The sequence below is a fragment of the Arvicola amphibius genome, chromosome 1 (assembly GCF_903992535.2).
Source record: "Arvicola amphibius chromosome 1, mArvAmp1.2, whole genome shotgun sequence".
NCBI lineage: Eukaryota > Metazoa > Chordata > Mammalia > Rodentia > Cricetidae > Arvicola > Arvicola amphibius.
The window spans coordinates 199,875,354-199,889,941 of record NC_052047.1 but is presented as its reverse complement, the minus strand read 5'-3'; the positions used below and the strand labels follow the sequence as shown (position 1 = coordinate 199,889,941).

Sequence of the window (14,588 nt, the reverse complement as noted above, 5' to 3'; positions counted from 1 at the left end):
ACCAAACTGAACTGCACCCCAGCTGTAGTAATATTTTTTCTTTGAATATAATTATAGTTCGCCCCAAATTATTTATGCACATTTCATATGCCTTGTATGTCTTTTAAGTTTGCCATTTCTTCATAGCTGTTAGGTTGACATAGAAATTATGGTAGGGTTGTTGAGGTCAGTACTTAGCCACATATTGAGGATGTAGTTAAGCATGAAGACCTCAGGTATTGATCAAAAATTAAGAACTTAGATTGGTAAAAAGAGCAGTTACATTTGGGGTACATGCTGAGTACCTATGGCTTTCAGAACACAGCATTTAGAATTTCAGTATTTAAACATTAAATTTTGACGTTTCATGATTTTATGACAGTTCACATTTGTCATCCTTAAAATTTGTTATTCAGAATCGAAATTATATTTGGATAATGAGATGGGAAGAGTAAACAGAGCAACTGTGGTGATCTTTATTAGCAGACTCCATAGCAGGTCATACCCTATGTCTGATGTTACCAAATCCTTGAAGTGTAAGGAGATATTTCCATTTTTAAAAAGACAAGGATAAAGGAAAATAGTTAACTACAAACCTGGCTTATATAAATATCCCACCATTTAGTTTTCTCTTTTTCTTTCTTTTTCCTCCCCCCCTTTTTTGTTTTGGATAGTAAATATTTCTGTAGTGGGTATTTTTGTTTGTTTAACCTTTGAGAGACGAATTAAAAATGAACTGTTTCAGGGCTGTGGCACTTGCTCTTCCAATAGACATGGAATTAGTATGTTAATGATTAATAGAAGTGTTATTGAAGTAATTCCTTGTTTTAAAAATGGAGGAAGTGTAGGTAATATAAAAGAAAGTTGACTCTGTTCAGAGTTGAAGTAGAAAAGGTGAGTTATCATCTCTGCCCTTTTGCATGATTTTTTTTTTTTTTTTTTTTTTTTTTGTAGAAAGATGGAGCTATGGCATTTGGGAAAATAAGCTTTGATACAGTTTATAAAATTACTATTGGTTGAGTTTCCCTAATCCTGAAAGTCCAAAGTACTCTGAAATCTATAATTTACTTTGTATTTGATGGGGAGGGAGTTTCACTATGTTGTTTTGACTGGCCTCTGACTTAGAGAGATCCGCCTGCCTCTACCTCCTGAGGGCCAGGAGTAAAGACATGTGCAACCATTCCCAGCTGAAATCTATAGCTTTTTGAGCATGACAGAAATTCGAGTATTTAGATTTGTTGCATTAGGGATGCTCAGCCAATAAAATCCAAGACAACTTCTGATCCAAGCATTTGAGATGAGGGTGATTTGAAGAAATAAGGGTCACCTGTTGTTTTCTCCCCACACAGGCAGGCACTTTGAGCTATGTCCCTCGGTTCTGTTGGTTTTAGAAGGCTTTACTTCTCTCAGACTCTGCACTGCTTCACTTTCTAGTCAGCAAACCAGCGCAGATTCCTGTTTTATTGAGTGCTGTGCTAAAGGCTTTGTAATCGTTTTGTATGTGTAAACTTTTGATCTGTCTTGTGCTGCTCTTTTCTTGTGGTGTTTACCTCTTCGGCCTTGAAAATACTAATAGAGAGAAATTTTGACTGTTAGCAAGTGTTACATGCTTTTTTCTTTTTCCTTTTTTTATTCTTTTTCATTTTTGTTTATTTCTTTTCTTTTTCTTTTTCTCTTTTTTTCTTTTTTTTACCTGTTTTTTCTTCTTATTCCAGCTTTACTTTTAGAAGCCCAGTCAACACCATTTCAGGTCACACCTTCAACTATGGCAAATATTGTGAAAGGCCTGTACACTCTCAGACCAGGTAAACACCTGTCATTTCTGTTGGGATTGGGCCTGTGTTTTTATTTATTGCAGCCTTTCCAAAGGGCATTGGTTCTTTACATGCTTTCTAAGGCCAAATGACATTTGGGTTTACTGTAGTAAAAATCCTGGAACTCAAATCTGTGTGAAATGTTGGTTTAGGACTTGCTTGGAACTCGTTTTCTACCAGTGAAAAGCAGCTGCTTTGGTTTTTGTAGCACCTGAGAGAGATCCACAGAATGATTTGCTGTACTGACAGCTGAAAGTACAGTCATCTGTGAACTGAAGCAGGACGGGTGATTCTAAAGCCAGCCTGAAAGCCTCATAACTAACAAAGCAAAAAAATGAATATTGTTTGTAGTTATGGAGTTTCTCTTTGATCTCACACTGTAAGTATGTGTAAGAATACACACTCAAATGACACCACCTAGCTCATTATATAACTGACAAGGGATTAGAACAGTTGATAAAGTTATGTCATGAGAATTTGGGGGAAGAAACATAAGCAGTGCCCATATTCACAAGGGATGCCTGTAAATGACTTACTGTGCCTGTTCATAGAAAAACATGGTGGGTGCAAAGCAATTCAGAGAGTCTTTGTAGGGCATCAAGTTTGCCACCGAATTAGTTATCTAACCATTTACAACATGCCCACAGGAGAAGCTTGTGGAAATCTCAGGTTAAAACATTGTCCTATAATCAGTAAACACAAAAGATACTTTATTTATTTTGTACAGAAATTACTGTTTTGTGAAATTTTGTTATCTGAAGATCCAAAGAAATAAAATGTGAATGAAGAATTTCACCTGGGGACTGGAGAGCTGGCTCAGTGGTTAAGAACACGGCTGCTCTTCCAGAGGTCCTGAGTTCAGTGCACAATCATCTCTAGTGGGATCTGGTCCCCTTTCTGGCATAAAGTCAGCAGAGCATCCATATACATAAAGTAAATAAATAAATCTTAAAAAAAAGAATTTAACCTGATACCAGTAATAAGCATTTTTAACTTGGTACTCATCACTTGAATTTGGTGATTATTTTTGATGAATTAATAATTGATTTAAAAGACACTTCAAAATAAATTTTGAACCAAGAACCAAGTGAAACTCCTATCAAGAAATTATTAATATTTTGAGGCAGGGTTTCTCTGTGGCCCTGGCTGTCCTCGAAGTCAGAGATCTGCTTGCCTCTGCCTCCTAAGTGTTGGGATTAAAGGCATTTGCCACCACTGTCTGGCAAGAAATTATTTTTTCTTGAGGTACTATAAAATGATAAGTGACTTGTAGAGTTTTCATGTTTATTATCTAACTTTGGCTTTCATCTTGAGCTTTATTCGTTGTAACTTTTAACACTAATCATTTGGGTCAAGTAATTTTATAAAGTTAAAAATATTTTACTACATTTTCTAGTAAGCTATTTTCTTCTAGCTTTTCTGATATTTGAATTTCATTTTCCTATAGTGTTATTAAGAATCCTCATGAATTTTTTTGTATACTAGATTATGAATGATGTTTTTCTTTATGTTGGAAGTCTTCCCAGTGTAGAATGACAAATTCTGCCTCCTAAGTAGGCAGGTTCATCAGCCATGGCCTTTAATATATGCAGCAAAATTACAGAATAAAGCTAATCAGTATGGGTAGAAAAAAATTTAGGTGCCTGTTTATCTAAATGCTATTTTATCCAGGTTGAGCTCTGGTAATAGGATTTATACTCCTTGTGAGAATTCTGTGAGAATTGTCCTTTTCAAAAGGTGAATTTTATCACAGACTAACCTTTCGCTACCCTAGGCGTGTTCAGAGATGCTATCAAACATGTTTTGACATTTCCATGTCTTGCCAGTGTCCATTATGTTCCTGGTCTAATAAAGTTTAGTCACCTGGCAGATTAAGGTTGGAATGTTTCAGAAGCTGAATTTGAAACCGAGACGCTTCTGCCACAGGTGTCCTCGATCACGCTAGTCTCTGTGCTACATTTCAGTCACCTTGGAAGGTCCGCAGCCTTCTCCCTGCCCTCACCCACTGGCAATTTAGAGGATTTAGCATTGATGTTAACTTTCCGTCAGTTTTTAAAAACTCACTTACTCTGCCTCTTTTCATCTAATATATGCACTTTTATTTCATTATCTTTACTAACGACTATTTGAAGATAAACCACCTGGAGGAAGGATTTAGCCTCTGGAGTCTCAGACTGGCTGGCTAGTCATTGCCTAGAATACTCTAATGACTTTTTCCAAGCCACATACCAAACGGGCACACCACTGTGAGCATTTGCCGTGGTTCTATCGAGGGCAGCGTGGCTGGCCTGCATTGCTTCCGGCTCTTGCGTGTTTCCTCTCATTTAGCCCTTCTGCAATTGCACATTGTTTTTCTACTTGTTACTTGCTGTTGGCCACTGCCACAGAGAATCAAAAATGTGGGCTTTCAGATTCAGATTGCAGTTTTTAAAGAAGGCTTGCCGGCTTTATAGAGCATTGTCATGTTTCTTTCAGTATAAACAGCCAGGATTTTTATAAAGGGGCATTTTGAAAGCCCTAACCTGAAATAGTGCTCACGGAAGACCTTACTCAGGAAGTCCAGGTGCAGTGCCACCCTGACCAGTGTGCACGTGGGTTTTACCTTGATGCTGTGTATTTTTTTTTTTCTTCAGATAATTCATTCCTGTCTTTGTTTGTTTGTTTTTGATTCAGGGTTTCTCTGTATAACAATCCCAACTGTCCTGGAATGTACTCTGTAGACCAGGCTGGTCTTAAACTCACAGAGATCCGTCTGCCTCTGCCTCCCGAGGGCTGGGATTGAAGGTGTGTGCCACCACCACCTGGCTCATCCTGTCTTTTCTCTGAACCTGATTTGTACAAACACTCTAATACAAGTTTTTTTTTTTTTCTTTTTTCTTTTTCTGGTTTTTCGAGACAGGGTTTCTCTGCAGCTTTTTTAGAGCCTGTCCTGGAACTAGCTCTTGTAGACCAGGCTGGCCTCGAACTCACAGAGATCCGCCTGCCTCTGCCTCCCGAGTGCTGGGATTAAAGGCGTGCGCCACCACCGCCCGGCTACAAGTTTTTGTTATATCTGGTAGAAATATATCCCTATGTCCTCTCTTTGCTCTTTTATTTTCTATAGATTATTTTTTCTGGTCTTTCTCTTGATAACCATATAATTCTCTTTACTTTACTATTGTATTCCCACTCCCACACAGTTGTCATTTAACAGGGATCAAAAGAGATTTTTATTTGCAAAGCACTAACTAGTTCTCCACTTCCTTGCCCCACTTGGATTTTTTTCCTCTCTGGTTATACTTATTGTTCGCCCTGAAGTGCTGTGTTCTGGGACTGGTTTCTTGTTTGAATTAATGGCTCATAGAGAGCTGGTTTTGCCATCAAGCTGCTTTTCTGCACATCCTTTTCCACTTGGCATTGTCCAGTAATCTCATTTGTGTTTTCCTACATCTCTATAATTTTTTTTGCAAGATTTATTCAAAAGTTACAGGTTTTCATTTAATTTTCTTGAATCAGTAATGTAAAAAACGTCAATTTTCTTCATACTTTTTAGAAAGAAAAATATACATTTTTGTGTGTTCACCAAAATAGGGCTAGACTGTTTTTTTTTCCATTTGGTTTAATATATATTCTTGTTTAAATAAGAAACTTGCTTTTTTAATTTATTATTTTCTTAACAAATCATATATTTCCCTTTACAGAATGGGTTCAGATGGCTCCGACTTTGTTTTCTAAGTTTATTCCAAACATACTGCCTCCAGCTGTGGAATCGGAACTGTCTGAATATGCCGCTCAAGATCAGAAGCTTCAAAGAGAACTTATACAGAATGGTTTCACCAGGCAAGTTGGCTTTCCTTTAGTGACAGTATAGCCCATTTTCCCAGGCTTCTAGCTTAGCTAGAGAGAGTGTCGAGTATCACTGTCTGAGAGCCCGGAGCTGGGGGGTCCTTATCTGGACATTGCCAGCTGGGTGCTAAGCTGGAGGAAGCTGTGCATTTCTGTGTGCATTTTGAAGAAAGAACAGTTAGACGGGACAAGGCTTTCTTCCGCGTTAGTCTCTCACATTAATCCTGAAACAACGCAAAAACATTATTGTCATGTTTTCTTGTTTTCTCTAAATCTAATTTTTTTTAAAAAGTAGAGTCTCTCTTTATAAATGTCCAGAAATTTTCTGTCCATTGCTTTTGGTGTTTATGTTTATTTTTCTAAAATGTTTGCAATTCCTTATTATGGCTGTACCCCAGAGAAATCACAGTAAACACAGGTCTTTTATCTTTTTAATTAGAATGAATTAATATAAAAGTCTGGTAATTTCCAGTGGGAAAGTACTTGATTATGTTAGGAAGTCAAGGACACACTAATTACTTATATTTTCATAACTTTCATGTTTATCTGTCTCTCCTGTCTTCTGGTATCTGAATACCTAGTGTTAAGGAAACTTGTGAAAATGAGGACCCAAGCAGCATATTGAATCTTGATTATCTGATGGGACAGGATGGACATTTCTCTAAAAAATTCTGAGGCCAAACTGAATTTCAGAAACAGACAAAGGAAACCAAAACAAAAAACAGCCTTTACCATGGTTGCTTACTTAATTTGTTTCAGGTTAAGAAAGAAAGGAAATGTTGTTGTTGATGTCTGTCCACAGATTGGACTTCATTGTGTTGTGGTCTTGGTGACATCAGCAGTCATGAGGTAGTGGAGGTTCTGAGAATTCCACTGGTCACTTAGTCCCCCTCAAGTAGCTTACACCACAGTGTCAATGCAGGCAGGTGTTACTTGAATGTAAGAGGTAGCTTTTCTGTTTGAGATTGAGGAATCCTGTATCTTCCAGTACTGAAGTAATTTGTGCATAGTGAAGCCATTTAATGCCATGTTCTTTGACAGTTTCACGGATGCATGTGATGTGTCTCGTGTCAGAGTTGGGTTGGGGTGAAATGGGTGGCTGACTCTGGAAGCGCGTCACACGGTATTTCTTTTGCTTTCAGAGAACTATTGGAGCATTGTGCTGCCAAGGCCAAGGGGATCAGGGAACTGCCTTAGGCTTTTGAAGTAAATTACAGTTGTTACCACTCATAACAGCATCTTTAAAACAGCCTCTGACTGAGTTTTAAACATTAGGTTGTATTCTAAGAGGCAGTAAAATTGAAATGTCTTGTAGCACAAACTTAAGCCACTTCTATAGTTGACACTATATTACAAATTTACTGTGAGGATTAAACTCTCCCTTCTAAGTGATTCTGACAGGAACTTTGAACAGAGTAGGCTCTGCCAGAGCTGACATCCTATGACCCACTTTTAGGCTTATTAACCACCTATCAGAAAGGACTGCCATGCTCAGCCCTGTTACAAGCCTGTCTCTGTGTCATGGGCCCTCTTTGGAATACCCTGTCAGACTGATGATCTCTTGAGTCATTATCTAGCTAGGATTGTCTTAGAGAGACATAGTGTTCACTGATATGAAAGGGGAGAAACCCCCAAAATATACAGGTTCTCAGATAACTTTTTGGATTGCCTCTTTGGACTTGAGCAATAATTTGTGAGTTTTATTTCATCAAGTTTGTGGTTCTTTATTGGGATTCGAAGCTCTTCATTTTGTGTCCAAGTGTTTGAAATGTTTTTACATACTATGCAAATGTCTTCAGATACATGCTCCTCTGCAATAGCTCTTTAGATGCATGGAAGTACAGGGAAGACTTATTTTGAAACTAGAGTAGTAATGTAGCCTTGAAGCATTATGATCGATCTTCTTGTGGGTAATTGAATTGGTTGGAGAGGAGGATAGGTTGGTGTCTGCTGTCAGAAATACCTTGAAACAGAAAACATGGGCCCTTGGCTGGAGTATACTGTTCAGGTCAGCCTAGAGTCCCACCAAACATTTTGCAAGGGCAAATAAGATGTTCTGTCTGAGAAGAGGTGACTTCTGTTTCTGGAATATGGCAAAACCTTGTAAAGATACTGGTGTTTTTGGTTTGTTGTTGTTTGTTCACCTGAGAGGGAGGCCCCTGGATTTGGGCTTTTCCATTTCATAGCAGAGCAGTGTGCAGTAGGCAGACTTCACTAATCAGTTTTGTCTTTTGCATCTGCATCCATTACTTTCCTCTTGCCTATTACTGGTAGATCTTCGATTTCTATTTAACGAGAGAGGAGGTAGGAATGGATACTTTGTTTAGAAGTAGAGGTTCCAATAAAAAGTTTTGAATCTTCAGTTTTAATCAGTATTATTAAGAAGTTGCTCGGCTGGATTTGGTAGGGCACAAAGTTGGCTGCTTAGGACTATTCCTGGAGAATACAGTGGAATTTCTTTTAGATGCTCACTGTAAAGAACCATATACCTTCCAATCATGTATTATGGTCTCTCTGCCAATCATCAAGGATCCTTAGATTAGCAAGAGATGTCTGTCTTGCTTAGAACCAAATAAGGGAAAGAATAACTTGGAATATCTGGAAATTATTCAAAATCTTAGAACATTTCAAAATTAGCATTGGTTTAGTAGTCAGATATTATTTTATTGTTTGGTTAATGGAAATGTGGGATGCTCAGGTCAGCTTTTTAGTAATCATCTGAGATTGTGAATTCTTAACCAATTTGTTGATTGAGCAGATAGATTGCCAGTGTCTCTTATGTTCTAGACACTGAGTCACTAGGGTAGACAAGACAGGCAGTTCTCACTTTCATGGTACTTACGCTCTGCTGTTACGTGCAGAAGTACATACAGTTTCGAGTAAGTAAGCCCTGTGAGAGACGTAGAGAGTGAAGTAGAGTTAGGGTTCTCAGTGCCGTGGTGCTGGCTTCCAAGGGGATGACTGAGCTGAGGTGAGGAGGAAGAGACAGGCTATGTAACCACCTTGGGAAGAGAGCAGCAAGCAGAAAAAGATTACCACCCCAAAGTGAGCAGAGGTGGTGAGCGCTGGAAAATGAGGTGGGAGATTTAGTCCAGAGCCTGACAGTGCTGGGAGATGAACTAGAATTGATTTTAAATCAGAGGTGTGAACTATCTTATACCTTGTATAAGCTCACTCTGACTCTTTGTCAAGAATAATACAAGCCTGAGGAAGGTTTGGGGATGGAGCTGAACAGACGTTATATTCTGGGAATGGTAGTTTTCAGTGTGTATTTAATAATGAGAATACTGAACCTACAGATCTCAAGCAGACAGAAATCAAGAACTGCCTGTAAATTTCCGAGCTACAGACTGGCAAGGTCTGCATCTTAGAAGAAAGAGAAGAATATATATGGAGAACTAAAGGTGGCCTATGGCTGTGTTAATCAGAGCAGCAAAGGACACCAGCAGTGGGTGGGAGAGGGTCAGAAGAAGCTAAGAAAAAAGTATTTCAGGAAGGAGGATTGATTGCACCCTTGGCTGAGACAAGTGGAGCCATTACTGCTCATTGCTTAAGCACTGGAGTTTTTGGTTAGTGTCTGAAGTCAGAAAGCCAGAGTGTGATTCATAGGAGGCGAAGGCTTGTTCACAACCTTGTGAAGTTAGACTGGGCACGATATCTGAAGGTTTGTGCTCTCCACCTCAAGGGTCTGCAAACACCTTAGTTTCTGACTTCGAATGGTGTTGAGGGTCTCAGTTTGGGGCTTGAGGGCAAGATTTTTAACTTCCCTCTGTTTGATATTTAAAGTTTGTTTACTGTGTGCAGGTTCTTGGAGATAATATTAACAGAACCCAGGGTTGTCGTCAAAGACATATTTTACTTTCCACCTGTTTCTAGTTCTCAGTGTAAACTGTCTTTATAGATGATCATCCATTTAATAACTTTCTATGTTTTACAGACTACATACCCTTGAGGTACAAATACTCGGGGTAAAGACTCAGCTGATGTTTAATGTCTGTTTAAACAGGCTGTTGGGTTAGAACAGCATTTGCTGTTTGTACTGTCACATATATCGATTTATTTCTGCTGGTTTTGTGTGTAAAGAAACCAGTCAGTTTTGTTGACTTCTTTCTCTTTTCTGATCCCTAGAGGTGACCAGTCCCGGAAGAGAGCTGGGGATGAGTTGGCTTATAGTAAGTAATGATGCTTTTCCTGTTTTGATGGGCTTTTGATATGGGCCAGCTTCTGAGGATAAGTGTGGAATCCATGGGGTCGGGTTGGTGGTCTAGGTGGTACAGCATGGCTTGGGAAATTGAAGTTCTTCTGGCCTTGGGATCAGGCAGGTGCCAAGAGACCACCAAGACTCTGGGATAATGCCCCAAGGTCAATTCCTGGTGATATTGGTTCCTTTTCAGGTCTCTCAGAACTGTGTTATTTTTCAAAGTTTTAAAAATAAACACATCAGGAGGTGGGGATCAGGAGAGAAATAGCTTGTGTGAACAGAGTGCTCTGTCTCTCATGGTTTTTCTTCTTCTGGCCTTTTTTCCAGACAGCCCATCCGCTTGTGCAGGCTCCAGGGGCTACAGATAGTGACTGTTGAAGGGCTTTTCTCCCGGAGAGAAGACACTGGCGCTACAGACAGTGTTCCAGGCACAGTGGGGCCTGCACCACTCAGGAGCTCTGTCAAAGGCTGTTCTCAGAGAGGATGCCACACTTCTTTCTTTGATTTTCAGTTTTAAAAAACAAGAACTAACAAAAACAATTGCTGCTAGACTTGAGGGTGATTTTGAAATGGGACAATCTTTTATTAAGTTTATCTACAGAGCAAGTGTCTTGGAGAGTGGCCATTGCTAAGTGAAGCCCAACATGCAAACCCGCTTCCTCCAAAAAATACAAAGATGAAAGAATCTTTTTTTTTTAAGCACTTGTCTTGTTCTTTTGTAGACTAGGCACATGGTGCCTCATGTCAAGATATCTTTGCTTTAAAACCAAGCAGATGCTACAGTACAGTGTTTTCACCCATGCCCCAAACAATGTTTTAAATTCAGAATCGGTCTGTGTTTAGCACTAGTCTCATGGAGGAAAATGCTAATAGCTGCTTTCACTATAACTTCCCCATCAGTTCACGTTTTCAACTTTGTGCCTTGAGCTTTGTGCACTTTTCAACTGTGTGACCGTGTCAGCAAACTCACAATGCTTCCTGGAGAAGTTGGTATCGCAAACTGACCCACCAAGGCCTCTGGTGTGGCCTTCTGGCAGGACCTGCTTGAGGAAATGGATAGGGGTCAGAATTCACCTTCTGTCCCAGTTCTCATGGGGACCAACTCTTACTGAGTGGTTTCCTTCCTGCCATCTCCTCATCTGAAGTTACCAGCCTCTGTAGTGTGGGTGGAGCCATGGTCCAGGGCTGTGCTACTGTAGAGATTGCCCAACAGGGGGAGCTGCTCCCTGAATCCCTCTAGTTATATGGTGAGTAGTTCTTGGTCCATCTCGTTTTAATGGATGCATTTAGTATTTGTAAAAGGTCAACTCTGCCCTGTATCTTGTAAACATCATGTTTGATATTTGAATACAGCAGGGGAGAGTTTGCACTGGTTTTTGCAGGCTTCCTTCAGCTGTGATAAAGCCGGATTTTCTGTCTCACTGCACCAACAGTGCTCTTTGGGTCCTCACAAAAGTCTGAAGCTTACTTCAGGTGTCTTTTCAGTGGTAAACAAAAAATAGACATGGTGAAGGAAAATACTTTTCTCCTCAATTTTGCTTGAATGTGAAGTGAGCATTGGCTTTGTGCTTACCGGGCTTTAGCAGACAGTGATTCTGAGCCTTCAGAGAACGCCTCCTCAGGCTACTGCTGGGAACTCAGTGGGCAGAAGAGGTAGAAATGGGATACAGCGGCAAGAACGTTGCCCGATAGCAGTTCAGGATTTGTAAATGATGTCTAGGGGAGGAATAGTAAGAGCTGACAGCTTGGCTCTTTTGGGTACTTCTCTGCAGTTGGTAGAGTTTGTGGGGTCTTTAATTGACTTAGTTTCATTTGGGTTATATTGAAGAACCTAGAGTAGGGACAGGCAGGCTCTTACTGTGGCCTGCACAGCCTTTTCTGCTCTAATAGCAAGGGAAATTTTCATTTTATCAAGAAGTCCAAAGTTTGCTTTTCTGTTGGGATGTTTGCCACAGGGTTGTAATATCATTTGGAACTGGTTTCTTCTACATGGCTTTAATATTTTTAACAGTAAACTTGGAACATTTCTTGAAACATAGGTAAGTAGCTCAGTGTCTTAATTTATACTCCTCCCCTGAAAGAGAGTACTCTTTTTTTTTTTTATCTCTAATAGAACCTTCCCTATAAAAAGCATTATATTATGTAAATCGGCATTAAAGTGGGTGCTTTTGTGTTATTAAATTAATGGAGAAGTAATCACACTCATTCTGTGTTAGCACAAAATGTGCAGGGAAAGCCTGTGAAATTCTTTGAGTTAGAGTTGGCTACAACTGTGCAGATGCTGAAAGGTGTGGGGGAAAATGTGATCCTTACAGTTTGTAAAACTCACTCAAGATGAAATTGGCCTTGCTTATTAATTGAAATCTTGGCAGAATTCTTAGTCCTCAACTATGAGGAAATAAAAACCTGCTCTCTCCCACTTAGTATTTCCAGGAAATGTTTTCTTTTCATGTGTACTTGTGTTCTTGCCAGTGCAGTGTGCACTTTTTCTGCTCCTGCTGAGGACTGCTTAACCAGATCCTAAAAGGCCAAATAATATAGATCGGTTAGCCAGTCATTGTAATGCATTTGATTTGGCTAAGCTGGCAAGTGTGCGTTTGCCTGAAAGTAAGCCCTTAAAAGAAAGCCACAAATTGTGCGTTATTTCTAGTTACTGAAACATTTATGGTTCCCATAACAAGTCATTTACTCTTCTTTTTGCTAGGATGAAGTTGGTATGTGTGTAGGTGTAAAGTGCAGAGGAATGGGTGCCCTTGGTCATGACACTGCATATATGTCTCTAGTGCTCAGACCTGTGAAGCTGCTGCCCCCCCCCCCCCCTGTTTGCTTTCTGTCAGGTTGCAAATTTGCACACATGAATGATTCCTCAGGAACAATTTGCACACTCCTCAATGTACTCTGTATAGACCAAACATCATCAAAGGTTATCTGCACAAGAGGCTTCATACACCTACTAGCAAACGCCATGGTGAGCTTGCAAACAAAACTGGTTTCTGCAGGTCATGGGAAGAGGAGCACATAGTGTTTAAATGACCTCTCGGTTCTCCTGTAAATAACTTCCAGATTTTTCTGTCTTATTGAGGCTGTGTTTGTTTTGTTTTGTTCTGTTTCCTCTCACAGTAGTTAATTATTTCTCTGGTTAATTGCCCTTGAGCTAAGATTCAATTATTAAGCAGCCAACATTAAACTAAGCATTATTCTATGAATGTATATTCATAGAATATACTAATCTGAGCTAATAAGAAACAACTAAAAGCCTGCATTAGCTATCCAACTGTTAGAGTGTTTAGAGTTTTGGGGGTTTTATTTGTTTTTGTTTTTATGGTATATCCCCTGAGCTCGTAGCTTGGAATATTATATTTGCTTTTGTCCAGGTGGTAGGTCTCGTAAGGGGATTTTAAAATTCAAAGTTAGAATGTGACACCGGTAACTGACACAGCTGAAACTCAGTGTAGAGAACCTTTTCTGATGTGATTACTGCGTTCAGAAAAACTGTGCAAAATAAAGTTCATTTTTACGAGAAGTTGCAGAGGTTCATAGAGAAATGGCTCTTGTGCTTTAATTACCACATAAAAATTTCCCTTGGTTTCTGATTCCCAGGATATTTGGAAGAAGGTACCTGTTCTTTCCCAAAGGAAATGTCTCCTCTCTGGTCCCCCTGCTACTTAACTGTAGTCACTGCCTCCTCCCTTCTACCCTAACTGAGACCTTAACTTGAACCTCTTTCCAGAGGGGTCCGCCACCTCGCTGCAGGACCTGCTGTTTTACAGAACCATTCTCTGCTGTAAAGAACTTCACTTTAGGTACAGAGGGGTCCGCCACCTCACTGCGGGACCTGCTGTTTTACAGAACCATTCTCTGCTGTAAAGAACTTCACTTTAGGTACAGAGGGGCCCGCCACCTCGCTGCGGGACCTGCTGTTTTACAGAACCATTTCACTTTGGACTTGATTCATTTTCAGAAGAGTGCTGATGGATCGCACCTCTGGGAAAGTCGTCAGCATGGGGTTAAGAGTTGAGTGGTTTGAAAAAAAATAGTTTGTGTTGGTTCTTATATGTCATTTAACTGTTGTGACTATACTAAGTGCAGTGAGACTGAATGTTCGCCCAGGGTGTGTTTGGGTGAATGGTTTACAGCGCCCTTGGCTCTTCTTTGTCTTTGTCAGTGTTACAGCCGTGCGATTATGGAGAAATTATTTAATGTCACTTAAAAATGAGGGACTGTGGCTCAAACAAATGCTCTGCAGGCACCAAGCCTTTGCCGCCCACAAGCATAGCAGAGCGAACGAGGCATTGCTGTCCAGTTTCCCGACCATTTGTCATATGACATGGCAGATCTGGTACTGTCTTTCACCTCTCCTCACGCACAGAACACGACTGAAGCACTTCTTGAGCTGGGGCACAAAGCGACTGGCCTGGGCTCTCTCCTTCTAAACATTTGGTGGATTGTGAATCACTCCTCTGTATTGGGTGTATATTCTCACTCTAAAACATTGTGGTTAACGAAAAATAAATCTTGTACAAATGTCCTTAAACTTGTCTTGTTATAAGTTTTGTGCAAATGTCCTGGCTCTGATACCTGGTTCACTGTTGGAACATGCATGTTGAGTTCCACTTAAAGGGAGGGCACTCTGTAACATGGTAGCCACAGCTCAGACACAGTCAGCCTCAACCTCTAGGTCAGTGACTACAAAACTGTTGTTTACATGTGCTTTACGCATTGTAATGTGTGCACAGACATGTACTGTGGGTGTATATAGTGTGTATGTG

General features: G+C 40.0%; 1 protein-coding gene across 3 annotated transcripts in view; it reads left to right on the top strand.

The window, feature by feature from the left end:
- The window catches only part of Cacul1 (CDK2 associated cullin domain 1), a 58,716-nt gene extending 44,363 nt beyond the window's left edge, over positions 1–14,353 (top strand). The window contains exons 6-10 of one of the 3 annotated variants that reach the window (XR_005287683.1): positions 1,695–1,784; positions 5,474–5,612; positions 9,747–9,790; positions 10,134–13,622; positions 13,702–14,353. Coding sequence is in view for 2 of the 3 variants with exons in the window: in XM_038349252.1 (XP_038205180.1) it covers positions 1,695–1,784; positions 5,474–5,612; positions 9,747–9,790; positions 10,134–10,336 (476 nt within the window). In the remaining variant the exon portion in view is untranslated. Of the gene's footprint in view, positions 1–1,694; positions 1,785–5,473; positions 5,613–9,746; positions 9,791–10,133 lie in introns of all 3 variants that reach the window. The other 2 variants (XM_038349252.1, XM_038349265.1) reach the window with 2 other exon arrangements.
- The last annotated feature ends 235 nt before the right edge of the window (positions 14,354–14,588 follow it).